Consider the following 27,206-nt stretch of genomic DNA (forward strand, 5'->3'; position numbering starts at 1 on the left):
GTTCATTGATTTCCGCTTCTTGATCTCTTCTCTCAACATCGAATCCGACAATCATCACGAGCTCGAACAGACTCGAGCTTGTATGGCCTCTACGGCATCTACGAATGTAGGAGCTGAAGCCAAAGACTCGAAACGGAATCGGAGACTGGAATTACGCGCCGCCAATCTCGCCGCATGGGAACGAGGGTCGAGTCCTGGTCAGTCCAAACTAGTCCATGTCTTCCAGTGATGCCTCTGACTTGACTTTCCACCCGCCTCGTGACCCTCGACCGAAGATGGACTCGGGAAATTGGATACATCTCTGAAACGACACACCGCTCTCCTCGTCAAGCTACGTTCTTCGTTGAATGCTACAGCCCAAATTCCAGCTCTCCTGAAAGAGATCGCGGGTCTTTCGCTCGAAAAATATGTAGAAGAGGCGGTCGGAGCGGTCGTCGAAGGTTTGGGCAAATGTAAGACCGGTCCCGAAGCATTGGGAGCAGTGGAGGTGAGTGCAGAAGTATCACTACATTACTAGGACGCGAACTGATCGCTCGATGTTTGCAGGTTGTTTCGGCGTTCCATCAAAGGTTCCCAGTTCTTTTCACCCCTCCTTTCACTTCCCTCCTCCTTCAAGGGCTCAAACCAGCAAGCTCTGCAGCAACCGACAAAGATGTGAAAGAGAAGGAGGACAGTGCGAGGATCATCAAGCAGAGAGGCTTGTTGCGAATCGTCGGAGAGTTAGAAGTGGTCGGTGTTCTGAGGAAAGAGAACGGTAAAGGGTCAACGGGAGACGTCACCTGGTCCGCTCTCAAGGAGTTGGTACGTCTCTAACCTCCTCTAGACTCAGCTTCCGCGGTGAAACTGATCCATCATAACCGAAAAACAGCTCACTTCGGATCGAGAAGCTCTCGCTCTCGTCGCTCCACTCGCTATCGCCTTTGCTAAACACCTCGGATCAGTCTACCTACCCTCAGTCGATCATCAAGCTGAACCTTCGACGGTGAATGATCGAGATTTCCCCGCTCTACAAGCCGAATCTGCTCAATCAGAAGGAGAAGAAATGGTTTCGCGCGAAATGAAAGAGAAGTTTAGGAAACTCATGGTCGCATACTTTGAAGTTCTGGGTAAACAAGAACAGAAGTTACACCTCGTGAGTCTTGATCTCGGCGACGATCCTCTAGCTTTCCCGACCGACTAATCTTGCGATTTCGCTCCTCGCAGGAACTGCAAAAACAAGACAAGCGCAACCACGAAGCTTACATCCGATCTGGAGAAGTGTTTGAGGATCGAGAGAAGAGCTACGAGAAGGCTGTTAAGAATTGGGAACGAGGATGGGCGAGCGTTACTCAGTGAGCCGAGTTCACTTTCTCATTCGAATCTCTCGAGGGATCGGCTGACTCGAATCGTTTCACGCAGATTGGCTGAGCTTCTCGGTCTTGTTGTGCCGACTCTTCCTTCGCTCCAAAACACCCTCAACCCTTCTTTCGTCACGTCAGGAGCAGCTTCGGGAGGTGCAGGTTCAGCGGAGGAACTCGGTCCTCAGAGTTTGTGGGCCGACGAGGAGGAGAAGAAGTTCTACGAGGAGCTACGAGAATTGCGAGGGGAAGTACCTGCGAGCATCCTTGGTGTACCGGAAGAAGAACCGCCAGTTCGAGAGGAATCTGAGGAGATCACTGAGGAGAAGCCGTCAAACGAGGACGAGAGTGGACTTGAAGTGCAAGAACGCAAGGAGGAAGACGTTGTCGACGAAGACGAGCTCGAAGCGAAGAAGGCTGCTGAGTACGTTCAAGTTTATCGCTCTCTTCTTGACCATCCTCATCTTACTGATCCTTCGTTTCTTTTTCGCAGACCTGCTCCCGAGACCCCTGAACCGATTGACGCATCACTCCCCGCTGGTCCCGCTGTACAGCTCACGGCTCTTCTCGCTCGTCTCCCCGAAGCTTCGTCGAAAACGAGCATTGACGCCATCGCTTTCGAGTTTGCGTTCCTCAATAGTAAAGCCGCCCGAAAACGTCTAGTCAAGGTCTGCTCCGCTTCCTTTTCCGTTCGCTGACGTGCCGCTGACTCGTTATGTGCTAAATGCAGGTCCTCGGTTCCGTCGGTCGAAATCGTCAAGACATTCTCCCTTACTACGCTCGTCTCGTCGGGACCCTCAACCCTTACATGCCCGACATTGGGAAGGACCTGGTTGCGATCGTGAGTCGGATATCTACCCGATGATGCGATGAGACTGCGACTGATCAAGACTTGCCGCGTTTGCCAGCTCGATGAAGAATTCCGCTATCTCCAGAGGAAACGAAACGTTGACCTCGCCGAAACTCGTTCAAAGGTAAGTCTTTTCAGCGAAAGGAAAGCTCGGTCGTCCATGATGCTGACAGCCTCACCACGCGAACAGAATCTACGCTTCTACGCCGAGCTCACAAAGTTCAGAGTTACTCCGATTCATGTTATTCTCCACGTCTTCAAAGTCGTCCTCGATGATTTTTCCGGACCCAACATCGACAACTTCTGCACCCTCCTCGAAGGATGCGGTCGCTTCTTGCTGAGGAACGAGGCTACGAGCGAGAAGATGAGACAGGTCATCGACGTGTACAAACGCAAGAAAGCCTCAATGCATCTCGATCAACGACAGCTCACCATGCTCGAGAATGCCTACTACCAAGTACGTCGCTCTAACCCTCCGAGCGCTCCGAGTGAATGTGAGCTAACGGTTTCGACGCAGTGTGACCCCCCTGAACGACCTGCAATCGCTCCGAAAGAACACTCGCCAATGCAGCTCTACATTCGACACCTCTTCTACAACGTTCTCACCCGTAACTCGAGCGACAAGGTTCTCAAACTCGTTCGCAAACTACACTGGGAAGATCCGAGTGTAAGTTTTTTCGTTCTGCTCTCAACCTGAATTCGCGTAACTCATGACGCGTTCTCCCCTCTTCAGATCGTCCGAAAACTCCACAACGCTTTCGTCAAGGTCTGGAAGATCAAGTACAGCAATGTCCATCTTTTCGCAGTCTTGCTCTACGATCTCGCTCGTTACCACCCCGAATTCTCGGTTTCGGTTATCGACGACGTACTCGAGAACATCCGAGTCGGAATGGAGGTAAATCGCTTTGTCCTCCTCGTCATCGAGCTCTCGCTGATCACTCTTCTCTTTCCCAGAACAACAACTTCAAGTACAATCAACAACGAGTCGCGACGATCAAGTATCTCGCAGAACTTTACAACTATCGAGTGATTGATTCTCGCCTCATCTTCGATACTCTCTGGTCGCTCGTTACCTTTGGTCATCGTGAGCTGCTCCCCCCTCGTTCCCTGTCTCGGCAGGCGAATTACTGACGCCTAACCTTTTGTCGTTTTCAGCCGAAGGTCGACCTTGGCCCGATGTCCCATCGCCTCTCGATGGACCCGACGACTGTTTCCGAGTCCGCCTCGTTTGCACTCTCCTCGACACGTGTGGGTCTTGCTTTGATCGTGGTTCCCTCAAACGCAAACTCGACAACTTTCTCATTTTCTTCCAGGTGAGCTCCTCGACTTCACCTCACTTTACATCGAGACTAATCTCTCTCTCCTGATCGCGACAGATGTACGTTCTCGTCAAGGGCACTCTACCGATGGACGTCGGATTCATGTATGCCGATACGCTCGAGCAACTTCGACCAAAGATGACTCTCTACAAGACTTTCCCAGAGGCCGCTCTCGCCGTCGACGAGATGATGGCTGCCGTTGCGAAAGAAGGTGAGCTATACGCAACGCGAGTTGGGATTCGAAGCTCATCGAGATCTTTTCTGCAGGTCCGGCGGACGAAGAAATGGATGAAAACGACGGTCGCCAAGGACCTCGAGAAGGTGCAGACGAAGAGGGGGAAGAAGCTTCAGAGTCGGAGGATGATAGCAACGTCAGTCTTTATCTTCAATTCGGCTACCAGCGCCTGGGCTGAACGTCTTTGTTTGATAGGAGGAGAGCGACGAAAATGAAGATGATGCGGAAGACGCTTTCGACGAAGACGAAGCTGGACAATCTCGAGGTCGGGATCCGAACGCAATGACGCAGGACGAAGAAGATGACTTCGCTCGCGAACTCGCAAAGATGATGGTGACGAATAACGAGAATCGCAAAGTCGCGGAGCGTAAACCCGTTTCTCTCGATGTCGGTCTCCCTTTGATCCGACGAAGCCGACAAGAGACGGAGGAGGACATCGATGGCGAGGAAGTCCCCGAGAAGAAGGGTATGCAGTTTACTCTCTTGACGAAGAAGGGGAACAAGCAACAAGTTTGTCGATTTTCGTTTGTCCTCTTTCTCCTGGCGTCTCTCTCACGAATGTCTGCTTTCTCAGGCTCTCTCGATGGAGATTCCCCTCGACTCTTCGATTGCTCAAAGCACGACCTTGCAAAGGGAACAAAACAAGGCTGAGCAAGAACAACTGAAACGACTCGTGCTCGATTACGAATCGCGAGAAGAAGCTGCCGACAAAGCTGGTAAGTCGACTTTCTTCGTCCCCTTCCTGCTACTCGCTGAATCGACGTTCCGTCTCTCGCTCAGCTCTCAAGGAATCGCTCGCACGTCGTGGAATCGTCCTCAACGATCGAAGAAGAAAGGGAGTTAAGATTCAAGTCGTCCCATGATCTCCTACCAACCCATTACCTGAGGTTCCTTGCGATCTACGATGTCGATCGTTCGCTTCTCACCCCGAGGAGTATTCGTATTCAGTACTCGTCGCCTTTTCTAACCGAGACTCTTCCCCTTCGACCTCCTTCAACGCCACTTGCTTGCGATCGACGGCCATAGGAGGGTCGCAATCGTCGAGATGGAGAAAAGAGGACATCAAGCACACAGACTAGTTGTTGGTTGTCATGAAAATTTCGAGATTTCCGATTCTTCCTTCGAAAGCACGTCTTCTTGTGTCTGTCTCGCTGTCTCGCTGTCTCTCTGTCTCGCTGTCTGGAAGTGCAGAACAAACTGCGGCCAATGGTTTCACAGGAGGACGGATACAACAAACAAAGTTCGAACACTTTTCATCAGGCGGTACGACTTCAGGTTCACGTCGAGCGGTATGGTAGCGGAGTAGGATACAGAATCGCCAAAGAGTTTGTAGACTGTCCCAGAAGAGCTCGACGAGAACGGGGAGGCACGAAAGGACTCGTCAGGGATCGCGGAAGAGGACTGGCAATCGAGACTTTTGTCAGTGTCAAGTTCTCGCGACCTTCAATGGCCTAGATACGCTTAGAGCCATACCTTCGTAGGTCAGCACGTTTGTGACGCGGGAACGTCGTGACGGAATGAAGGATTGAACGAGCAAAGCCGACAAAACGGCGGAAGCTGAGAATCATGGCAAAGAAGCCCTGTCCGACGGAAACAGCTCGTCAGCATTGTTGAGCATTGTCTGACGAGAGTGTAACGACTCGCGGCAAAGTATCCGAAAGAGGGAAAGAAGAAAGAGATGACTAGACTAATCGCCGCAAACAAAATGTTCGACAGACCGACTCCGTCCTTGATGAACGCTTTTTGAGCAATATGAATTAGTGAGGCCAATGCTATGACACCGAAGAAGCGCATTACTTACCGAAGAGGTTGCGAAACCACCATGCGAAATCAAGGAGAGTGTCCAAGCTTGACGAAGATAAGCTCATTTGAGACGATCGAGCGGTCTCTGTCAGGTTCTTGAGGACAGCAGCGAGCTCCGTGCTCTGTTCGAGGCTTCGATCGAGTTCGTCCGAGAGTAGAATCTAAAGTCGTTTTCAGCGAGGGTGATTACTGTAGGATCCGACATTTCGTCGGTGACTGATTCGAACGAACCTGTTTGTTGCCGAGATCATTGACTTGGCCGATGAGGAGAGCAACTGAGGATCCCATCGCTTCCTGAAGCTCGGCGGTGGTCTGTGAAAGCAGGAAGTAGCAGACGAGCTATACTTCAGATGTGTCTCGAGTGACTCAAATGACAACAACCTTACCTGACGGACGGCGTCGAGAGTTTTGACGCTGCAAGACGTACGCTCACCCAGTAAGCTCTAAGTGTTCCTCAAGATTTCGGTGAATACCGTGAACCGAGATTGAAGCGGAATCGCGGGAGAACTTACAATTTCGTTACGAATTTGGGCAACTCCCGTCGATAGACTATTGAGGGTACTATGAGCTTCGCGAGCGAATCTGTCAGAGGCTGAGCGCAGACGATCCTCATGCTGCTTTTGCCCGAACGCCGAGTCAGCTCGTGTTCGCGGATTGCCACGAGCACTCCGGGCTTACAGATTGAACACCTTTCTCGAGAGCAGCCTCCGTATCGTCTCCAACGCGAGCGAGGCGGTCGCTATGAAGTGCTGCGATCTCGTGAAGACTTCCCTCGAGAATCTTCGGGAGAACTCGCAGATTAGACGCTGCACTTTCGAGTTCGCCTCCAACCCCCTTCATACGATCTTCCCAGTCACGTTGGACGGCGTCGAGCAAAGTCGTCATCGAGGACAAATTCGAGAGCAATGAAGCGAGAGCCTAGAAAGCTACCGGGGTCAGCTCAACGATGCAAAGACCCCGGATCCTGGGTCAACAGAAGACATACTGCTTGATGTTGCTGAGCACTACTCGTCTCCTGCAATTGACGTTCCGATCGAGCATTCTCATATTTGCGAAGTCGAGAGGTGAAATCGAGGAGAACGGAGGTTGACTCTTTGTGCAGATCTCGAGCGAGTTCTATGTCGGCCCACCGACGGAACGATGAGCAATGTGTGACTGCCCGAGTCATCTGGATTGAGTACGTCCATGTTCCAATGTAGAGAACTCTGAAAAGAGGACTTTACCGATTTCTCGCAGGTAGCCCGAGTAGGAAGCCCAGTACTGAGGAGAGCGCGACAGGGCCCTGAGGAGTAGCTTTATTCTGAGCAAGTGCGGCAGGATCTCGAGTACAGTAGAGAAGACTCACTCGACGCAATGACCGACTTTACTCCTTTGTTCCTTCCACTCTCGACACTCCTTCGGCGGCGAAGCGCCATGAGCTGTCTCAATTTCACACAGAGCCATGTTGACTGCGGCTTCACTTCGTTGAGAGTCCGAATGAGCAAGAGATTCGCAAGGCAAAGTCGAGGGAAGTGATTGCAGAGCGAGAAAAAAGCAGGAAGGTGTCGACGGAAGCGTTGGTACTCCATCTGCTATGCTCCGCAACCTTCCAGGGACCGTTAGCTTCCTTCACTGCTCGCGAAAAATGCGTTGACTGACCTGCAAGCCGCGAGTGCGAAGTCGGTTCGAAAGCAGCGAGTACGTCTGTAAAGAAGATCATGGGTCAGCTGGCCCTATCGTCAACTGCTCAGATACCTTCTGGAAGCTCACTCTGCTTTGCCGAGCACTCTTCTTGTTTGTCGAGATGATTTCCTTCGGCCGCGGTTGAGTGAACTTCCGAGGGCTGTCTCCAACACGATCCGTATGAGCTCATTGCGAGGACCAGCACGAGTAGAGTGCCTCGGTTCATCGTAGTCGGGAGTAGCACCAAGCGAGGTTGAGGTCGTGGTCGCAGAGCTTCGGATTCAAGGTCTCGTCGTCGCTCTCGTCTCTACTTCATGGCGACCCGAGCAGCATCGAGCTTCATGATCGGCGTGAGCACGCGGAGGTCGATATGAGTATAGCTCGAGCCGTCCAGGAACTTTCGGCTGGCTTGCGAGGCCGTAGAACAGCAAATTCCTCTCGTTCCGCCGGGTTCGAATTTCGGTCGGTTAGCGTTGTCGTTTCGGACGGACAAGCGGAGAAAGACAGTTGCCCGAAAAGTACGTCATTGGACTTCTAGTGAACTTCTCATCGAAGCAATTTCGAGGTTCAAGCTGATCGAAACGAGCCCGCTCTTCGCATTTCTTGCACCCCGTCGCAGTGATCACTGTTCGTCGATATCGCATGGCAAGGATAGCTGGAGAGAGCTGTCACGGCGCAAACCGGAAGGAGAGAAAAACTTCGCGAGGATGACTCGGTCAGCATCTCCAGATTTCGTCGAGATCTCCAGCTTCATCTTACTAAACAGCGTAAGCTATTCTTACTCGAGTTGTGTGCGAGGATGCCTTAAACAGGTACAGTAGGCAACAGTTCGGTCACGACTTGTACAGTCAGACAGCGAGGAGAGTGTCATTGCGATCGGATCCAACTCTCTTCTCTCTTCTTTCCTTCTGTTTTCACTCAACTCAACTTTTTAAACTCTTCCTCTCCCACCACCTACCCTCACTCAACCTACCTCAATAGCAACAATGGCCGGCGACAACTTTGAAGAGAAAGCCGCAGAGATGAACCGCCCTGTTAGAAAATTCATTCCTTCTGCTCGTGCCATTGGGTGAGTTCTCTTTCATAGCCGACGTTGACTCAACCACCAATGTACTCATACACTCCCCTCTTTCCCGCAGATACGCTGTCTGCTTCTTCATCTACTTCGGTCTCGGTATGTCGTTCTCCCTTTCCTCGCCTTCAAAGGATTCTTGTTGACGCCTTTCTCGGTTCATTCAGCCGCTGGACAAGTCGGACTCACTTCGCAACAATTGCAAAAGTACGGCAACACGGTTTACAACTACCCCAACGCTCAGACCAAGCACGTAGTCGGTCTCTTACTCTACTCTGGAATCGCCTCCCTCTTGATGGCTCTCGGATCCGCCTACCTCCCCCTCTTCTTCCTCGCTTTCCTCTTGTTCGCACACTGCGTTATCGACATTGTCGGTGAGTTGAGCATGGTCTCTCGGGAGGAGAAAGAGACGAGCATTGACATTCACCTTTTCTCACAGGCGCCGGTCTCCTCAACCACCAACTTCCCTTCAACGGCTGGTCGAACAGCATCTACCGAGGTCTCGAAGGCGTGTCGTGGGCGAAATGGGCGGTCGGATTTCTTCTTACCATTGCATTGGTCGTAGACGCCGTCCTTCACTCGAAGAAGCAACAGAAGCGACACTACGTTTATGGGCAGTAGAGCGCCCGTTTCTCCTCTCTCTTATCTAGACCTTCCAACCTCCGTTACACCTTACATAGCACATAATTTACCACCGTAATTCGTCGTTCCTAATACTTTTCACTTAGCATTTAATCACTTGCATTCCAATCCCTAATCTTGACAGCGTACCCTTGAGCGCTATCGAGCGTACATGATCAATGAGTTCAAACGAGAATGAGTGCGAGAAAGTTTGAACGAAGCGGAGAGGATAATTTTGCAGCTTCCTCCCGTATCAGGATCTACCTTTTCTCCCATCACCAAGTGCGACTATCCCGATCACCAGAACAATCAGAATCCTTCACACAAGAGCCCAGTGTGATCGACGGCCCAGCAGCACCTCACGCCGACACGAGATACCGTCTCATCAATTAAAGCTATCTGTCCTATCTCTTGAACCAAACACGTTCTTGCGACTCGAGTAAACCCTCAAGTGAGTAGCTATAGCTTCTCTCTGACTCTATATAGGCTTCCGAGCCCTCACCGCTTTGTGTACGGCAGACTCTTCCGGTTCATCGCGCTTTGAGGAAAGCGGGTACAAGTCACCCTGGAGCAAACGTGGAGCAGAGGTAAGTGCACATATACTCAGCGATATACTCACTCGGTGAGCTTATCCGGTTCAAAACGGTCAATAGGTCGAGTGGGGAGAGGATTCGCCTACATTCAGAACGATGGTCCGGCTGGATTGAACGATGACTACAGCACCTATACAAGTTCGAGGTGAGCAATTCATGAACATTGTTGGTCGAAAAGAACTGCTCACGAACTTAACTGACTCAATGAGGGAAACGATAGACCTAGTTTACATCCTCGAATTACCCCAACTTCTTCCGGCAGTCACTCCTCTCGTGCCGCGTCCGAGGCATCCTCTTCGACCGCAGATCTCTCGCACCACGCACACAAAAAGGACGACCATTCTTCGTCAAATTCGTTTGCGAGCTTCTTCGGCAAAATCGGTCGAGGTGTCAAAGCAGCTGCTGCAGCAGGCTCGGAGCCGACGCACCACCCTCCTCGTTCATCTTCGTCGCCGCATCGAGATCCAAAGCCGTCGAGGTCGAGCATGGTCGGAGCATCGAGTCGGGGAGCAGGGGTCAAGCCAAAGAGAAGTGTTACCGCAGGAGAATTACCTCTTACGAAGGAAGCACAGGCGAAAAGAAAAGATACGACGACAGCAGGCGCGACAGTAACCGCTTCGGGATATCCACTCGCAGGACCGAGTCGAGGAGGATTCATCGTGCAAACTCATGCAAAAACTGCCGCGACTGTAGCGACGACGAAAGGAGACTCGATCTCGACGACGGAACTCGCTCATGTCAGCACAACAAGTTCGGCTCCAGCTGGACCCCCCGAAAGTCGATCAGTATCGATGCCTCCGCCTACTCTCGGCGAACGAAGATTCTCGGTTGAAGTTCTCCCTCCGACTTTACAGCAAAACGAGAATACTCCCGAAGATGTGGGCTTACCTCCTTCAGTCGTTCTCGCACGTATCTCGGATCTCGCAACGACAAATCCGAAACCCGAATCTTTCCTCCCTCTCCTTCGTTCCCTGACTCGAGCAGTTTCTCTCTATCCCTTCCCTCCTCCCGCCCTCGCCGCGTCCAACCTCTCGGAAGCTCTCTCACAACATCCGACACAAATCGCGACTGGAGCCAGCTCTCCCGGCTCATCTCGACCTCCTCCGTCTCCCGCTCAAATCTACGTTTCTCAATCTCATCGACTCGCACTCTCTTCTCCTCCCGCCGTACAGGCCGCGATGCTCGACTTGATGGAAGCCTGTATCAACGCGTCTCTCGAGTCGACCGGTGGAATGAAGGAGCTGGATAAAGCGGTGTTCTGGGAGGAGGCTCGGAGGTGGTCGGACGAAGCGCGAATCGAAGTCGATGAGGGACAGGGTGGGAAGAGGAAGATCTTGTTGCACAAGGATCGAGAAGCGCTCGTCAAAGTACTTGCGGCTCTCACTCGAGGAGGTCGAGACCTTTCCGACGTCCCTGGACTCGTTGCACTTCTCTGCACTTTCGTCACCGACTCGCTTCCAATCCCTCGACCTCCGTCGCCTCTGTTCGATCCGAAAGTCACGACTCCGTTCATTCGTCGAGTTCCTCACGTTCCTTCCCCTCACACTTCTTCTCTCGCACTCATCACAGCCCTTCACAAATTCTCAGCTCCTCACATCTACACCGCCTCGACTCTCCTCGCCCTCCGAGCCGCTCTCGAAGTCGCGAAGTTGCAAGAGGAACAGGATATTGGTGGAGCGGACGGAGTTCTCGCTTTCATCACGGCAGTAGTTCGATTCGGAGAAGTCACTGGCGGGAAAGCAGCGAGAAGGAAGGCGCTCTTCAAGGAACGAGCTGAACCTGATCTCGAGGCGGCTGTAGACGTGAACGAGGGAGACGAGATCTTGAGGGAGGTCGTCTCAGTCGTCGCTCGTTTGATCGGTTGTGAAGGGTTGGTGACGGTCGTCGAGATTCGTGAAGGCCAATCATTCGCTCAAGCTTCGACGACTCCTTCCTGTCTCAAGACCTCGATCCTTCCTCCTCTCGCCCTCGACCTCATGCGCGACTTGATCCGATCACCCGCGAATCAAGCGACGAAATCCCTTCGACGAACTCTTGTTGCTCCACCTCTCTCCGGCCCTCGACCTCCTTGTCCCATCCTTCTCCTCGTCGGATCTCTTCGAAGTTTACGGAAAGCGATGATCGAGAACACGGCAGAAGTCGAAGCAGCTCAACAACACGGTCAAGAATCGGGAATGTCTTCGAACGGCGAATCGAGGTGGCCGAGTCTACTCAGTCTCGGTTTGCCATTCTTGTGGAACGGAGTGAAACGAGTAATGCAGTGGGAGAGTGGAAGGGTCAACGCTGAAGTCATGAGGTTGGTCGAGGAAAGGTTGGATGCGTCAGAGCGACTTGGATCGAAAGCTCACGAAGCAGCGACGAGGACCGCTTCTTCGACGACTGAACACACGCGATCGGGTCACGAAGGAGGAGGGGGAGGAGTCACGTACGAAGAGTGGTCGATGGCGATCGAGGTGTTGGACAAGGCAAAGTTGCACATTCGAGTTTGGGAACAGAAGAAGTTAAGGCAGTGGCTGTTAGCGGATGAAGGTTAGTCGGTTCTCTCCGGTCAACTGCGAACTTGCAAACGTAACTGACGCCCTCTCTATCTCTCGGCGTAGTGACCGAAGGAGTGAATGGGTCGACAGACGAAGGAACCGCAGGTCTTCGAGCGACTGAAGGTCAGTTCTGCTTCCGTTCCTTTATGCCGCATCACTCGAAGTTCAACTCGCTGACGTTCTTCATTGACCACGAGGTAGACTCGGACGAAGAAGAGCCGGAGGAAGAAGAACCAGGTCAATTCACTCGACGACCCGATGTTCTCACCGCGTTCTCGTCACTCTTGCGCAAGGTCATTCGAGCGTGGCAGACTCCCGGATTCACCGGGTCGAGCGAGGCCGTGTTCACCCTACTCGTCTCTTTGTCACCTCACCTCTCCGACAGTTACGCCCGAATCGTCCTCGATCAAAGCGAAGCTGCTTGCCTCTTGTACCCTTCTCATCCGGAATGGCTCGAACGAGTCCAAGAAGTCGTCAAGGCGTTCTACGTTCTACCTTCCCGAAGCGGAGCAGGAGGAGGAGGAAGGGCGTTCCGTCAAGGCGTTTCGGCTGCGAGTCGTCGAAGAACTCTCGAAGTCGTCACCGCTCTCCATTCTCACCTTCGTCCACTCCCGAAACACTGTCGTTCGCTGGTCGACACAGTCATCATGCCGCTCCTCGAAACGAGTTTGGAATCGGAAACGGACGCTCAAGTCGCCGAGGTGATGGTTGGAATGGTCAGGGAACTCGGAAGAGACGCTCTCATCGAAGAAGTCGACAGCGAAGATGGTCCTCTCGGGATCTTCGATCGGTTGCGCCTTCAACTACTCAAGATGGCGAAACACTCGACTCGGACGTTCGATCGAGGAACTCCTTCGCAGCCGAACACCCCTCTGCTCAAACGCGCGACTGGATTCTCCCCTATCTCTCGATACAACGGCTCGGCGAACACCTCTCCCAGCTTGCGAAGAGGTTTCCAACCGCAATCGAATTCTACAACTTCGCAACCAACGATCGAACCCTCGGACGTCTCTGCTGTCGCCCTCACCGGTCTGATTTCGATCTTCCACCTCTGTCTCGAAGCATCGAACCTCGCCGCGTCCGAGAAAGCGAGAATCATCTTTCGCGACCTCCTCAGCCTACTCTCTCCCGGCGCCTTAACTTCCAACTCTTCGACGAATCTCCCCGATCAACCTCTCATCTCGGTTCGAAATCGACTGCTCATCCTTCAGTGGCTAGTCCGCCTCCGAGCAGACGCTTCTCATCGCATCCAGTGGACCCCCGAAGTCGATATCACAGGACCCGCGAAAATCATCGGTCGAATCCTCGTGCCGACGGAGGAGAACAGCGGAGAAGGAGCTCACGCGGATGATACTCCGCAAGTCGAGTCGAGAGGTCGAGCAGGTCGTCAAGCTCAAAACGTTTCCGAGCGTTCGAGAAGCACGAGTCGTCTTAGAACCTCCGCAGTCAAAGAGGAACGGAGCCCGAGTCGAAATGGTTCGATCAGGAGACCCTCAGCTACTGCGATGCCGAAATCTCCGATGTTGTGGTCGATTCCCGAGCAACTACCGTTCGACTTTGGTTCAGCCCTCGGGGCCGTCGGAGCTCACGGACTCGCCTCGTTCGATCACAACCGAATGCGAAACTGGACAGAGGAGGAGGACCCGGGAACTGGAATGATGAAGGTGGTCATGGCCGATCCCGACGCGTTGGAACCGTCAGAATGGATCGTCGTTCTCCCCGTCTCGGAATACCTTCGAACCCTCATCCACGTCCTTCAGCAAGAACAAGAATGGGAACTCGTCTCGTACATTCTCTGTCACCTTCCCGAACAACTCAGCAACAAGCACTTTGCGTGTGGTCCTCGTTGCGCTCAACAAGTTCACGTCCTCCGCAAGTTCCTCTGCGATTCACTTCGAGCAGGAGATCGAGGAGATCGAGTCTTCCCTCGAAACCTTCCTTCCGGTATCAAACGAGCAGAAGTTCACGCCCTCGCTTTCCACTGTCTCACGGCATTGATCGCCTACCGTTCCCTCTTCTCGAAACAAAATCAAGACGAGATGGTCGACACGTTCATGTTCGGACTCGGAAACCCTCGAGATACCGCGAAACCCTGCATTCACGCTCTCGCCATGGCCGTTTTCGAACTTCGTCCCTCAATGACGAAACATCTTGCCGAAACGGTTCGACACTTGCAAAAGATCATCTCTTCGGCGACTCTCGGCGTTCACATCCTCGAATTCATCGCTGGAGTTGGTCAACTCCCCGCCCTCTACGCGAACTTCACCGACGCCGACTTTCAAACCGTGTTCGGAATCGCGCTCAAGTACATTCAGGCTCACAACGAACGACTTGCCGACGACCCAACGAGCGAAACGAACGAGGACGGAATCGACTATGCCTTCTCGCAATACGTGCTCCTCCTCGCTTATTACAACATCGCGATTTGGTATCTCGCCCTTCGACTCTCGGAACGTCCCAAATTTATCCCTTTCCTCACTCGACGACTCATTCAAGCGAACGAAGGCAAGAACGAAGTGGACGAAGCGACCGAGGTTATGTTCGACATGCTCGCTCGTTACGCTTACTCGAACGCCGATCCTCGACCTCGAGCTACGACGTTCGACAAACTCGTCTCGGGACCCGCTTCGTCGTTACCTCCGAAGACTTGGATCGTTGGACACGCAACGATCACCGTTCGAAAACTCAACTCGCCGGCATGGGTCGAAGTCACGATTCGAAGAGCTTCTGGAGTCGTGAAAATGATGTGGGAGATGCAAAATATCAGCATGACGGGATCCGCACCGGAGAACGACCTCGTACGACTCCATCTACGACATCGCGAAACGATTGGACTCATGGATCACCCTCCGTCGATGATCAGCTCAGTCCTCGCCGATTCTGCCACTCCTCGAAATCCTCTGCCTCTCTCTCGCCTCACTCGTTCGGCGTCCTTCTCCGGCTCTTCCTCAGCCGCATCCTCGAAAGATGCCATCGTCGATAACACGGTCGTTCGAATCATCAACTCTCTCGCTCGCGACATCTCACAGCTCACTCTCGAATCGGGAGTTCTCACAGTCGACCCGAGTTTCTTCCCTCTCCAACTCTCTTCGTTCCCCGACATGGATACGTCCGATCGACCTCTCCTCGTTCCGAACGACCCAGCCTCGCAGCGTGGAGTCGCCGCGCTCGACCGAATCCCCATCGTCGATTTCCACAAAGTCGGAGTTCTCTACGCCGGTCCCGGTCAAACGCACGAACAGAACATTCTCGCCAACACTCACGGTTCGAAAGCCTACGTCGAATTCATCTCTGGACTTGGGAAACTCGTCCGATTGAAAGGAAGTCGAGAATCTGAAATCTACGCGGGAGGATTGGATCAAGAGAACGACGTCGACGGGAAATGGACTTATGTATGGGACGACGACATCTCTCAGATCGTGTTCCACATCGCGACGCTCATGCCAACCTCGCTCGAAACCGATCCTCTGTGCACGCTCAAGAAACGACACATTGGGAACGACTTCATCAAGGTCGTCTGGAACGAGTCTGGAGGAGAGTTCGCGTTCGATACCTTACCGGGAGACTTCAACTTTGTCAACATCGTCATTCAACCTCATACTCCCGCTGGAAACCCTTGGGTCGGACCTGGAATGACGAACAATGCCGAATTCTTCAAAGTTTCGATGCAATGTCGACCCGGAATGCCTGAAGTTGGGCCTCTCGGAACGTTCAAGATGGTCACCGGTTCTTCCCTACCTTCGGTCGTTCGTCAACTAGCCCTTCACTCGAACATTTTCGCTCAAATCTTCCTCGCCTCGGTCGGATTCGAAGCTCGACAAGGAACGAATCAGAAGATTGAATACTCGTCGAACTGGAGGAAGAGGTTGCAGCAGATCAAAATGTTGAGGAAACGAATCATCAAGCAACAATCTGGCGCTGGTGGAGGGAAAGAAGGTGGACGTGCTGCCGAATCGGGTGAAAAAGGCGAGCAACATCGACTCGATCTCGACAAAGCTGAAGCTTCTAGGTTGTTCACGAGCTGGCTCTAGAGTAACTACTCCTCACTATCCGCGTGAGTTTGTTTCGCTCGAGAACCCGAGTAACCTGTGACTAGTGACTGATCCCTTTTGTGTTCGTTTCAGATCTTTCGATTCTTCTCGCTCCCCTTGACTCTCTTCTTCTATCCACCTTGCCAACTTCCTCTCACAATCCTTCGACGCCACTTCCTTCCTATTCGGAATCTAGCAATCCTCTCGAACGCAAACAAAGCAATTACGTTTCCCAAAAAAGCAGTAAAATGTTGTGAATAGTCTCTCTCTCTCTTTGTCTGCCTGTCTGCCCTTTGTACTATCCTCTGCAACCTTATCTGCTCGTTTACATATCTCCCTGACATTCGCGCTCGAAAGAATCCACGAGAGTCGGACCGCGAGAAGAAGTGAGAAAGTCGAGGATTGCATGCGAGAGAGATAGAAGATGTTGATGCTGAAGACATGCTAAGCGGGATTGCAATGCAAGAGATACGAGAACAGATGGTCGTACAGGGTCAGAACGAGAGCGGCATGCGGTCTATTGTACAAAGTTGCGGTGAAGGGCGAAGAGCTTGTTCCGTGCTAGCTGTTCACTTTTTCGATCGAGGGGCGTTGATCAATCTCATTCCCGTGTCCTACAGAGTAGCAGAAGCAAAGTATCAGCTTTCCGGATATTCGCATCGGAGCTGGCGAAGGGAGCTCACCGAAGCTACGTCCCCGAACCGAGCGTTACCGTTCTTTCCTCCTTTCGAGCGAGGGGAAGAGGACTGGGAAGCGAGAGCATCTGCTAATGCCGCGTGATGATGAATTTGTTCCTACGAGTCGTCGAGACGGGTCAGTATGCTCATGGACAGCAGATGATAAGACGGTTCTTTCGCTTTTGCTCACCTTGAGGATTTTCAACCTCTCCCTGTATTCGTCCGCTCGTTTATCCAACATGCTAACACTTTCCAACGCCTTCATCAACTCTCTATCTTCCCACGATTTGACCCCCAATCCACTCCCGCTCCCAATCGCGTTTCCTTCTCCCGCTCCGTTACTCAGAGCGTTCGTCGCTGCAACCACTACTTCATTCGCCCGTTTCTCCAACTGATCATGTTGATACTCCAGATCGAGTTGGTATTGATCGTGATCGTAGTTGGCAGCATTCTCTTGAGTTCCATTCGAATTCGAATTCTTTACCGATTTCTTGCCATTCTTTTTCGCTGAATTCACTGATCCTTTCCCCCCGGTCCCATTCCCATTCCCATTCCCATTCCCATGACTGATCGCTCCATTCGAGTGTTGTCGAGTAGCCATTTCCGTCCTCAAACTTCTCTGCAAGTTCCTCGCTTCGTTCGCTTCGAGACTCAATCGCGCGACGCAATGCTCCAATTCCGAGATCGCACTCATCAAACTTGGGAGACTCGCCGGACCTGAATTCGAATCGAGGTCGAGGGGGAGGGATAGATCGAGTGAGAGGGAACCGTCGGCGAGGGAACCGGAGGAAGTGAAAGTGAAGGAAGAGGAAGGGAATGTCGAGAGCGACTGGGATAGTTGTGCGACGGCGTTGTGAGAGGATAATTCTTCGTGGATTGATCGAGTCGGTGGAGTTGAACGAGGTGGATTCGAAGAAGGAGCCGGAGGAGGAGGAGAAGATGGAGAATTTGGAAGTTTAAGGTCTTGCCATTCGACGGGTTCTAACCCTTCTGCTCTCCTCGCACGTTCATACTCCGCGAGTACGTTCAACGATTGACACAGGAGACGGTATTGTTCGACGAGAGCCCAGTCTTGTTGAGATTGAGGTTGAGGTTGAGATGAAACGCCGGGAGGGAGTGGGAGACTGTATAGGAACGAGATCGTTTCGGGTAGAGGTACGAATGGTGCTGGAGATGATTCGGGAGAACGTTCGGCCATTCAGAGAGAGGTGAGAGGCGGAAGAGGAGAGGAGAGAGGAAAGGAAAAAGGTCGGGAAGAGGAAGAAGCGATACGCCGAGTGGAATGTAACGATGTCGACAATTGGATCACAGGCGATTCGAGGCTTTCGGTTTGAACAGAGTAAGGGTGGGTGCCGGTTAGAAGAGAAAGTGAGAGTGAAAGTTGAAAGAAGACAAGTCGAAACTGCCGAGTCGAATCTCAAACTCCCCCTCAATCGAATGATCTGCGAATCTCTCACTCTGCGGAAAGAGTCGCTCCTCTCACTTCCCTCATCAATCTCAATCATGTCTCTCTCTTCGAAACTCTCTATCCGCGATGTAGACCTCAAGGGCAAGAAGGTCGTCATGCGGTAAGCCTTGTTCCTTCTCTCCTCTCGTTCGTTGTTGAGTTTCCCGCTCAAACGTAACTCGTTCCTCTTCGTCTCGCAGTGTCGACTTCAACGTTCCTTTCGATGGCGAGGGCAAGATCACCAACAACCAAGTAAGGTATCCTATTCGAGCGAGTCGGTAGAGGGGAGGAGGGAATCATTCTCGTCGAGTTGATTCAATCGATAAGCCGTATCTCGATCCGTTACGAGCTCTAATGGAGCAACATACATCATTGTACCTCGACGAGACTTCCACTACGACGAATAAACAACGAGTTTGCCCAGATCCAGGAGATCGAGAATCTCTCGCGAAGCCCCACAGCGCAGAAATACTGATCTCTCTCTCCTTCTCCTTTTGACAGCGTATCACCGCCGCTCTCCCTACGATCCAACACGCCCTCGACGCCGGATGCTACTCGCTCGTCCTCATGTCTCACCTCGGACGACCCAACGGTCAACGAGTCGAGAAGTACTCGCTCAAACCCGTCGCGGCTGAACTCGAACGACTCCTCCCCGGCAAGAACATCACTTTCCTCTCGGACTGTGTCGGTCCCGACGTCGAGAAGGCCGTCGCCGACGCTCAAGAAGGACAAATCTTCCTCCTCGAGAACCTTCGATTCCACATTGAAGAAGAGGGTTCGAGCAAAGACAAGGAAGGTAACAAGACGAAGGCTGACCCTGAAAAGGTCAAGGAGTTCCGAGCATCCCTCACGAAACTCGGAAACGTTTACGTCAACGACGCGTTCGGTACCGCTCATCGTGCTCATTCCTCCATGGTCGGAGTCGATCTCCCTCAAAAAGCTGCCGGTCTCCTCATGACCAAGGAACTCGAATACTTTGCCAAGGTCCTCGAGAAGCCCGAACGACCTTTCCTCGCTATTCTCGGTGGAGCTAAAGTTTCCGACAAAATTCAACTCATCGAGAACCTCCTCGACAAGGTAAAGCTTCCTCCAATCTTTCTATCTTTGTCTGATCTAGCTGATCACTTACACCCGCTCATGGTAGGTCGACTCTCTCATCGTTGGCGGAGGAATGGCTTTCACCTTCAAGAAAGTTCTCGAAAACATGGAAATCGGAGACTCTCTCTTCGACCAAGCCGGTTCCGAAAAGGTCAACGACCTCGTCAAAAAGGCTGAAGCAAAGGGAGTCAAGATGGTCTTCCCCGTTGATTTCGTCACTGCCGACAAATTCGACAAGGACGCAAAGGTGAGCCGTTTCCCACTCACGAGAGAACGTCTCTATGGGTGACTAACTCTAAGATGTGGCCTGCGGCTCAGGTTGGTGCCGCTACTGACAAGGAAGGTATCCCCGCTGGAACGATGGGACTCGACGCCGGACCCGAATCTCGTAAACTCTTCGCCGAAACCATCTCGCAAGCAAAGACGATCCTCTGGAACGGACCCGCCGGTGTGTTCGAATTCGACAACTTTGCCAACGGATCGAAGGCCGTACTCGACTCTTGCGTAGAGGCGAAACAAAATGGTACGACTGTTATCGTCGGTGGAGGTAAGATCACTTCTTCTCTCCTCTTTCTCTCGTCAGTCAACTGACACTTCGCGCGATCTAGGTGACACGGCTACCGTTTGCGCCAAATACGACGCCGAAGACAAACTTTCGCACGTTTCGACCGGAGGAGGAGCTTCTCTCGAACTTCTCGAGGGCAAGGTACGTCTCGCGTATTTCTTACCTATCCCAAAGAGACGTTGACTAATTCAGATCTGCGACTCGACGTACAGGAACTTCCCGGTGTCAAGGCTCTTTCCGAAAAGAAGTAAAAGCGATTCTCTTCAGTGATTATTTAGTGGTTAGTTGAAGTGATATCAATACAATCTGGAAAATGAATTAACCAATCAATGGAGGAATGGCGCTCGGTATGGTCTGTCGCGTTCGCTGAGAGTTCTCGATCAGAGACGCTCACAAAAGGCAGCAGGGCGAAGGGAACGAACGCTACCGAGAGGAAAGCGATGATGAAAAGTTGGATTGCGTAAATGGGAACGCGATGGAAGAAGACGGAATGAAATGTATCGACAACAAAAAGGCAACGGAATACAGGTCGAGAAAGAAACCAGAGGCGACGAGACGAGAACGATCAAGAGATGTAAACCTGCGTGAGAGAAGAATCAGCACGACAACTCCAACGAGGGCACCTTGTCGAAGGCGAGTCGACAGAGCTGATCCGCTCACCTTTTTCAATTCGCTCCATTCGAAAACTTCACCGGTAGCGGGTTCGATCAATTTCCCTTCCGGGTGTTCACTCGCCTTCAATTCGAGGCCCTATCGAAAGCCGAGTCGATCGACGGTCAGTCATCTCGATCAAGCAGATAGGATGCGGTGACGTGACTCACCTCTCTCGAATAAACTCTCCCGTCCCCTCCTCCCGCAATTCCACCTCCACTCCCCACCCTACTAACCAACGCAACCAACATCCCACCTTCTCCTCCATCTCCCTCTACGACTTTCCCCGTGATCGAACAAACGATCGTCGAATTGACATGATGAGAGTACGGAACCGACGGTGCCAAAACTCGGAGAGGAGAAGTACAGAGCGGACAACTAGTCGAAAGAGCCGTTGCCGATGGAGGGGGAAGAGGATCAGTGATTGCGTTCGCGGTTGTTGTAGTAGGAAGGGAAGGTTTAGTTAAGATTAGGTGACCACTTGGGGAAATCGTGAGAGTTCCTCCGTTTCGAGCGATCGCGTTGTTTGATTCGTTCGAAGAATCAGAGGACGAGGGTGTGGGGAGAGACGGGAGAGGACAACAGGTGGGAGTCTTGAGAGAGGCGAGACCGGCTTGGAGAGACATGTGAAGTTGAGGGAGAGTTGGGAGGGAATGAAGAGTGAGGAAAGTCGTGCGGAATAATTGGCGGAGGTGACTCCATCGAATCGGAGAGTAGAGGTCCTAGCATGAGGCAGCAGACGATCCGATCAGGCCTGTAAGAAAGGTTGATCGAAGAAGAGCGAGACTACTCACAGCGTAGATTCGACACGTCGTTTCGGGAGGATAAGCGAGGAGTGCCATAGCTCGTTTCAGTTCCTCCATCGGATCCATCTTTTGCTGCTCCCGAGTAGTCGAATCGGCTGCGTTCGAGGTAAAGGACGCTGGAGGATCGAATTCTGATAAACTCGAAGGAGCGAGATTCTTGCGAGCGTACACGATCGCAGCCGGGAGAGAACGAGCTCGACAGAGTTCGATGAATGATTGGAGGTGGATGGTAAACTCGAGAGGGGACTGTGAAAGGCAATAAACGAATCAGTCAACTCGTAACGGAGAAGAGATCGATTCAATCGGAAGTCACCTTGAGTTTCTTGAGCGCTGTACGATTCTCGCCAACCCAGCTCAGTACTTCGTCGAGCTTCTTCTCAGCCAGTGCCGTTTCGACTTTACCCATCTCGTCCCAGAGTTCGCTATCGACGAGATCTTCGACGTTTTCTTCCTGTGCGAGAACTCGAGCGCTTTCCTTCAGGGGAGGGGACGCCCTCAACATGTAGTCAACGAGGTGATGGGACAACCGTTTCTTCGCCCATGCCGGGTACGTAGCGTGTTCTACAGTCGGAGGGACCGCTCCCAAGTGATCCAATCTCGTTTTCACGATTTGATTCGTCGATTCCGTTTGCTTCTCCAACTCGACGAGTTTGCGTTTCAGTCCCCTCATTCTCGACAACATTGATTCGACCGATTTCGATACTGCTTGACGTTGGGTTGGGTCGAGTTGGGAAGATTCACTCGAAGCGGCTTTGGCCGTTCGAACGAGAACTTGATCGAGTTCTTTCTCGAGTTGGGTCATGTTGTATTCGTAAGTTTTCGCGGTAGTCTTCTGTAGCTTGCGTAGATTGTCGAGCGGAGTCTGTGAGAGAGGAGGAGATCGTCATCAATCGAGAGGGAGGAGGTGGGGAGGAAGAGATTGGGGGAAAACTGACTCGAAGTAGATCCTGCTCGAGCAAGAGGACTTGTTCTGGATTCAACTTTGTGCTACTCATCGTCGGTAAGATCAGAGTGAGGTGGAAGAAGGGACAGAGACGTCAACTTCTTAACTTCTCCTTGATCTCTTTCTTGACACTCCATGTCTCAACCTCCGCCTTCGTCCGGCCAAGATGCAGGACCTTCCCCGACTCCACCACTGATACCGCTAGAGATCATCGACGCACCGACTCAACGACTGTACCTCGTCGCAGCTTTCATCCTCATTCAAGCCTACAAAACTTCCCATTTCCTCTCCCCAGGCTCGACTATTGCACCGGGAGAACTCAATTGGACATTATGGAAATGGATCCTGATAGACACGCTCGCGATTCAAGTGATCAAGCGATTGAGAGTACCGAGGTTGAACTGGGGATGGAAAGCGAGGTACCTGACAGTGTTGGCCCTCGTTGGACTGGATTATCTGCTATTCGGGAGGTGGACAGTGAGTTCACTTCCGCTTTTCCCCCCTGAATCCCCCCTGAGCCGCCTTGACTGAATTTACACATTTCTATAGTTTACCGCATCAATCTTCCTTCCTTCCTCGATCAAATCCATGTTGACCCATTACTATTCGACCGCAGAGAGGTCAGTCAGATTATCAAAGGTGGTAGGGAGTAAAGGAGCGCACTTGGGAGGTCAATACACCGTTCACATTCTCGCAGTTTCGCAAGTTTTCCATCTTCCCTCTCCTCCTGCTCTCCATCGAGCTAACCGCTCTCTTTCGACAGCACTGCTATCCTCAACCCTCTATCTTCGACATACTGTCGATTCGCCGCCTCGAAATCATCAGATCCGACTTTGATCCCGCTTCTCTTGAACAACACTTCGCCTTCTAAACTCATCTACTCCCTCACTTCTCTCGACGACCCTTCCTCATCCCGCGAGATCACGATTTCCGCTTCTCACCTCGTCAAACCGCGAAAACATCATCTCCCGCACCACCACCATCAACAACATGCGATTCAAGATTCTTCGCAAGAAGATGATGATCTCGCTCTAGCGGCTCAGTGGTCCCTCGTCCCTTCGAACCCGAAACTTCCGGATCAAAACAAGAATCTACACCATCCTCTACCTCCTTCCGGCTCTTCCTCTTCTTCACCTCGTCGATCGTCGTCTCCGAATTCAGCGAATGAGAATCCACTCGACCTTTCCGATCCGTTATCGACTCTTTCTTCGACTCAATCCCTCTACTACTTACCGATCACCACTCCCGGCCACGTTCAACTCGTCTCTATCATCGACACTGAAGGTCATCCGATTCGAATCCGAAGAAAACGTTCCTCGTCGTCGACAGGATCCGATTACGAATCGACTATGATCACTCATTGTCCTCAAGCCGGATTCGATCTCGCAGGACAATCGAAAGTCGAACATCGTTGTCTCGTCGATTCGAGTTCATTCGTCGAGGAACAGAGCGTTTCACTCGGATTGACGGTCCAGGGGAACGAACCGCTCAAAGCTCATTGGTTCTCTCGTCAAGGAGATTCGAAGAGTGGATTCAAGAACGTCGAGAGTTTGGAAGGGATCGTTGGCAATGTCGAAGGAGGTATCGTTAAAGTTCCGTTGAACGTTTCGTTATCGATTCCTGGACAAACTCATTACTTTATCAGTAAAGTTGTGGACGCGTACGGGAACGAAGTGACCTATTCGGAAGGAACGGGAGGAGCACCTTTATTGGAAGGAACGGAATTCACTCGATCGGTCGTCATTCATCGATTACCTCAGGTCATGTTTACTGGAGAATGTTCTCGAGGGGAAGAAGTTCAGTTGTTACATGGCAAGAAGAAGAAGTTGAGGATTCAACTGAGCGGGTTACAGGATGAGGACAACCATCATGGACAGATTGGATTGAAGTTCACGCCAACTGCGATCGAAGGGAAATCTGCTGAGAAGGGTTGGACGAGACAGATCGAGGCAAAGAGTAGAAACGTCGAAGTCGAAGTCGATCAACAAGGAAGGTACGAGATTGTAGACGTCAGAAGTCAGCACTGTCAAGGTTCCGTTCTCGTTCCGAATCAAGTGAGTCCCTTGTTTAGTTTTCCCTGGGGACTTCCTCTCATTCGATTCGGCTACATGAGCAGTGCACTCTCATCTTGCAACCTCTCCCCACCCTCTCGACCACTTTCACGCCCTTACACGATCTCTGTTCCGCCCCAACCGGTCTCCTCACGACTCTCCATCTCACCGGAGTCGCTCCATTCACCGTATCCTACACCCTCACTCGATTGTCTGGCGCTCGACCTTCGACAACTCACCACACTCACCGACTGACGCACTCTCGAGACGAACTCGAGCTCAAACCGGGGCCGGGAGAATGGGAAGTTCGATTTACTCAGGTCGAAGACAAGTTTTACAAGAAATTGCCGCTCAAGGGATTGAAAGGAGAGTTTTCAAAGAGGATCAAGGTAGATGAGGTCGCGGAAGCGAAATGGAGGGAGAAGGAGAAGACTGTTCATAGTTGTGAAGGAGGAACGGTTGGAGTCGAAGTCGATCTCAAGGTGCGTCTTTCCCCTTGTTGGCTCTAACTTAGTCGTTCTCTGATCCCCGTGCTTGGTCGTAGGGTTCCGCGCCCTGGACTCTCGAGTACTCGGTCGTCGGACAGAAGCCTCGATTGATCGAAGGGATCCAAAAATCTCCTCGTTACCTCGAAGTCGATATTCCTAGCCTCGTCTCTCAACAAGGTGGTCAATTCGCCCTTTCCCTCGGTACGCCTCCCTGTCTTTCCTCGTGACACTTCGAGCAATCGCTGATTCTTTTTGCAAACTCTTGCAGAAAGCGTTCTCGATTCTCACGGTTGTCGACGACCTCTCACGTCTCCTGATCTCGTCGTCGATGTACGAAGGACGAAGCCGACTGCGAGGTTTCACGGCGCCGAAGGGAAGCGAGAAGTCGTCATTCGAGAGGGAGACGAGGCGAGAGTTCCCGTTAGGTTGACCGGTGAAGGCGTGAGCTTTCGATTCTCTGTCTCTCGTTATGCAGAATCATTTACTGATGACACGCTGTCTCGTTCGTAGCCATGGACGATCACCTATTCTGCCCCGAGTTCGTCTCAACCGGTTTCTTTCACAGCTCATCAACCCAACGTCGATCTCTTGATCCCTTCGGCTTCTGCTGGAACGTACAAACTTCTGTCGGTCAAGGACAAGTTCTGTCCCGGAGACATTGTCGAAACTGAGTGGAACGTCGGAATCCTCGAGAGACCCAAGGTTGGAATCAGCGAGACGAGCGGAAAGAAGAAGAAGGGAGGAGTCATCGTAAAGGAGGGAGTCTGTCTCAATCAGGTCGACAGTGTCGATTTGACGTTCCAAGGTGAGTACATTTCCGCGTCCGACAATAGGTCGTCCCTCCCTGATCACATTCAATGCCTTTTCGCTTGACAGGAAAAGCGCCGTTCAAAGCTACCTATTCCCTCTCGAAGAACTCTCACTCTTCCAACTCTCGCATTCACACTCTCCAAGCGATCCAACCCCATGCTTCTCTCACGTTGTTCACGGCTGAACCCGGTCACCACGTCTACGAGATCACTGGCGTTTCCGATTCTCTCTACACTTCGATCTCCTCCGCCGGACTCGTCTCTCCGATCAGAGTCGAACAGGACGTCTGGGATCTCCCCGAAGCTCATTTCGCACATGGAGCAAAGAACGGCTTCTGTGTCCGAGACGAACTCGCCTCAAGGTCTTCCGACGATCTCGTTCTCGAACTCTCTGGTCAATCGCCGTTCTCGGTCGAACTCGAAGTCAAGGAGGAAGGGAAACGAGGAAGCAAGAAGTTTACGGTTCCCGAGGTCAAGTCGCATCGTTGGCCCGTTTCACTTCCTTACAAGCTCAACACGCCAAACCCTCATTCGATCGCAGTCCGTCGTGTCGTCGACGCGCACGGCTGCGAGTCGCGCTTCGAATCGGCTCCTTCTTCCGCCTCTCCCGGAGCTCTCGTATCGACAAAATCGAAGAAGTCGAACTTTGCTCTCATCTCGGTATCGGAAACCGCTACGATCTCTCCAGTATCTCCTCAAATCGATCATTGTGTCGGCGACTTCCTCGACTTCGTCATTCAAGGCTCTCCGCCGTTCACCGTCAAATACGAATTCGAAGGAAAGAAGCATTCGGTCGCCCTCAAAGGAAGCCAGTTCCAGCGATTGGCAACGGAAGAGGGAACGTTCAGGGTGTTGAGCGTGGGACGTGGAGAGGATCAATGTCGCTCGAACAGTGTTGATCTGTGAGAACTTTTCCGCTCTACTCAAACTGTACTAGGTCGAAACTGACTCCCAACATGTTTCAACAGCCTCAAACGAGTTCACCCTCTTCCTTCCGCAAAGGTATCGACGGGAGAATCGATCGTCGTCGACATTCGCGAAGGAGATCAAACCGAAATCGTCTTCTCCTTTACCGGTACTCCTCCTTTCTCGTTCACCTATTCGAGGAGAGCTCCTCAAGATCGTAGCAAGGACAAGAAGGTACTCGAGACTCATACCGTCACGTAAATCTGCTTTCTCTCTTCTTATCTAAGTTCTGCTCGTTGTGCTGATTGTTTCGATTCGATCAGTGGTATCGAAGAACATTCTTACTCGATCTTGACTTCGCAAGAGGGAACCTATTCAGTCTCGTACATCGCCGACAAGTTCTGCAGCTACCCTCGGACACCACAAACAGGAGCAGTCGTACGGACGTGACAAGGAAGATGGTTTCAGGATAGGATTCGAGGGAAGCTGAACATTGTATAAAGGAGCGGAGAAGGAACAGAACTCGCAAACACCGCAATATACCACCTAATTTTTCTACGAGATCGCTCTTTGAGATCAGGAGAGCTGTGTTGACTGCGATCGGAAGTGAAACGAACACAAGAAAGAAAGAGAGAGAGAAAGAGAGAGAGATCGAGAGGAAAGAGAGATAGAGAGAGAGAGACAGAGTAAACAAACAACCAGTGT

The 27,206-nt window shown here is 52.0% G+C and overlaps 7 protein-coding genes across 7 annotated transcripts; 4 read left to right on the forward strand and 3 right to left on the reverse strand.

The window, feature by feature from the left end:
* Positions 1-82: 82 nt before the first annotated feature.
* JCM6883_006357 (regulator of nonsense transcripts 2) lies at positions 83-4,604 on the forward strand (the record flags this gene model as incomplete). The annotated part of the gene is made up of 19 exons (XM_076632149.1): positions 83-197; positions 276-487; positions 547-801; positions 869-1,132; positions 1,204-1,331; positions 1,399-1,761; positions 1,831-2,005; positions 2,068-2,178; positions 2,246-2,311; positions 2,378-2,644; positions 2,705-2,854; positions 2,921-3,082; positions 3,142-3,271; positions 3,343-3,500; positions 3,564-3,717; positions 3,774-3,877; positions 3,937-4,251; positions 4,316-4,457; positions 4,522-4,604. The coding sequence occupies 19 exons, from the start codon at positions 83-85 to the stop codon at positions 4,602-4,604; spliced, it is 3,354 nt and encodes a 1,117-aa protein (XP_076487876.1).
* A 930-nt stretch (positions 4,605-5,534) lies between these two features.
* JCM6883_006358 (uncharacterized protein) lies at positions 5,535-7,432 on the reverse strand (the record flags this gene model as incomplete). Its single annotated transcript, XM_076632150.1, has 7 exons — positions 5,535-5,705; positions 5,776-5,856; positions 6,057-6,158; positions 6,223-6,462; positions 6,530-6,660; positions 7,183-7,227; positions 7,294-7,432. 7 exons carry the CDS (start codon positions 7,430-7,432, stop codon positions 5,535-5,537), a joined length of 909 nt encoding a protein of 302 aa, XP_076487877.1.
* A 760-nt stretch (positions 7,433-8,192) lies between these two features.
* JCM6883_006359 (uncharacterized protein) lies at positions 8,193-16,060 on the forward strand (the record flags this gene model as incomplete). The annotated part of the gene is made up of 7 exons (XM_076632151.1): positions 8,193-8,275; positions 8,346-8,380; positions 8,446-8,652; positions 8,718-8,793; positions 9,713-12,021; positions 12,093-12,152; positions 12,231-16,060. 7 exons carry the CDS (start codon positions 8,193-8,195, stop codon positions 16,058-16,060), a joined length of 6,600 nt encoding a protein of 2,199 aa, XP_076487878.1.
* Positions 16,061-16,629: 569 nt separating this feature from the next.
* Positions 16,630-17,935, reverse strand: JCM6883_006360 (uncharacterized protein; the record flags this gene model as incomplete). The annotated part of the gene is made up of 3 exons (XM_076632152.1): positions 16,630-16,674; positions 16,744-16,854; positions 16,928-17,935. The coding sequence occupies 3 exons, from the start codon at positions 17,933-17,935 to the stop codon at positions 16,630-16,632; spliced, it is 1,164 nt and encodes a 387-aa protein (XP_076487879.1).
* Positions 17,936-18,240: 305 nt separating this feature from the next.
* Positions 18,241-20,098, forward strand: PGK1 (phosphoglycerate kinase; the record flags this gene model as incomplete). The annotated part of the gene is made up of 7 exons (XM_076632153.1): positions 18,241-18,305; positions 18,385-18,436; positions 18,686-19,261; positions 19,329-19,529; positions 19,601-19,829; positions 19,891-19,988; positions 20,060-20,098. 7 exons carry the CDS (start codon positions 18,241-18,243, stop codon positions 20,096-20,098), a joined length of 1,260 nt encoding a protein of 419 aa, XP_076487880.1.
* Positions 20,099-20,412: 314 nt separating this feature from the next.
* Positions 20,413-22,299, reverse strand: FYV10 (glucose-induced degradation complex subunit FYV10; the record flags this gene model as incomplete). Its single annotated transcript, XM_076632154.1, has 6 exons — positions 20,413-20,427; positions 20,508-20,597; positions 20,669-21,220; positions 21,293-21,550; positions 21,618-22,166; positions 22,240-22,299. The coding sequence occupies 6 exons, from the start codon at positions 22,297-22,299 to the stop codon at positions 20,413-20,415; spliced, it is 1,524 nt and encodes a 507-aa protein (XP_076487881.1).
* An 83-nt stretch (positions 22,300-22,382) lies between these two features.
* POM152 (Pom152p) lies at positions 22,383-26,951 on the forward strand (the record flags this gene model as incomplete). Its single annotated transcript, XM_076632155.1, has 10 exons — positions 22,383-22,724; positions 22,797-22,948; positions 23,011-24,301; positions 24,364-24,780; positions 24,843-24,987; positions 25,055-25,227; positions 25,297-25,591; positions 25,663-26,497; positions 26,564-26,758; positions 26,825-26,951. The coding sequence occupies 10 exons, from the start codon at positions 22,383-22,385 to the stop codon at positions 26,949-26,951; spliced, it is 3,972 nt and encodes a 1,323-aa protein (XP_076487882.1).
* Positions 26,952-27,206: the final 255 nt, after the last annotated feature.

Source organism: Sporobolomyces salmoneus, assembly GCF_050403485.1.
Source record: "Sporobolomyces salmoneus JCM6883 DNA, S_salmoneus_JCM6883_v1_ctg23, whole genome shotgun sequence".
In the NCBI taxonomy this organism is placed as follows: domain Eukaryota; kingdom Fungi; phylum Basidiomycota; class Microbotryomycetes; order Sporidiobolales; family Sporidiobolaceae; genus Sporobolomyces; species Sporobolomyces salmoneus.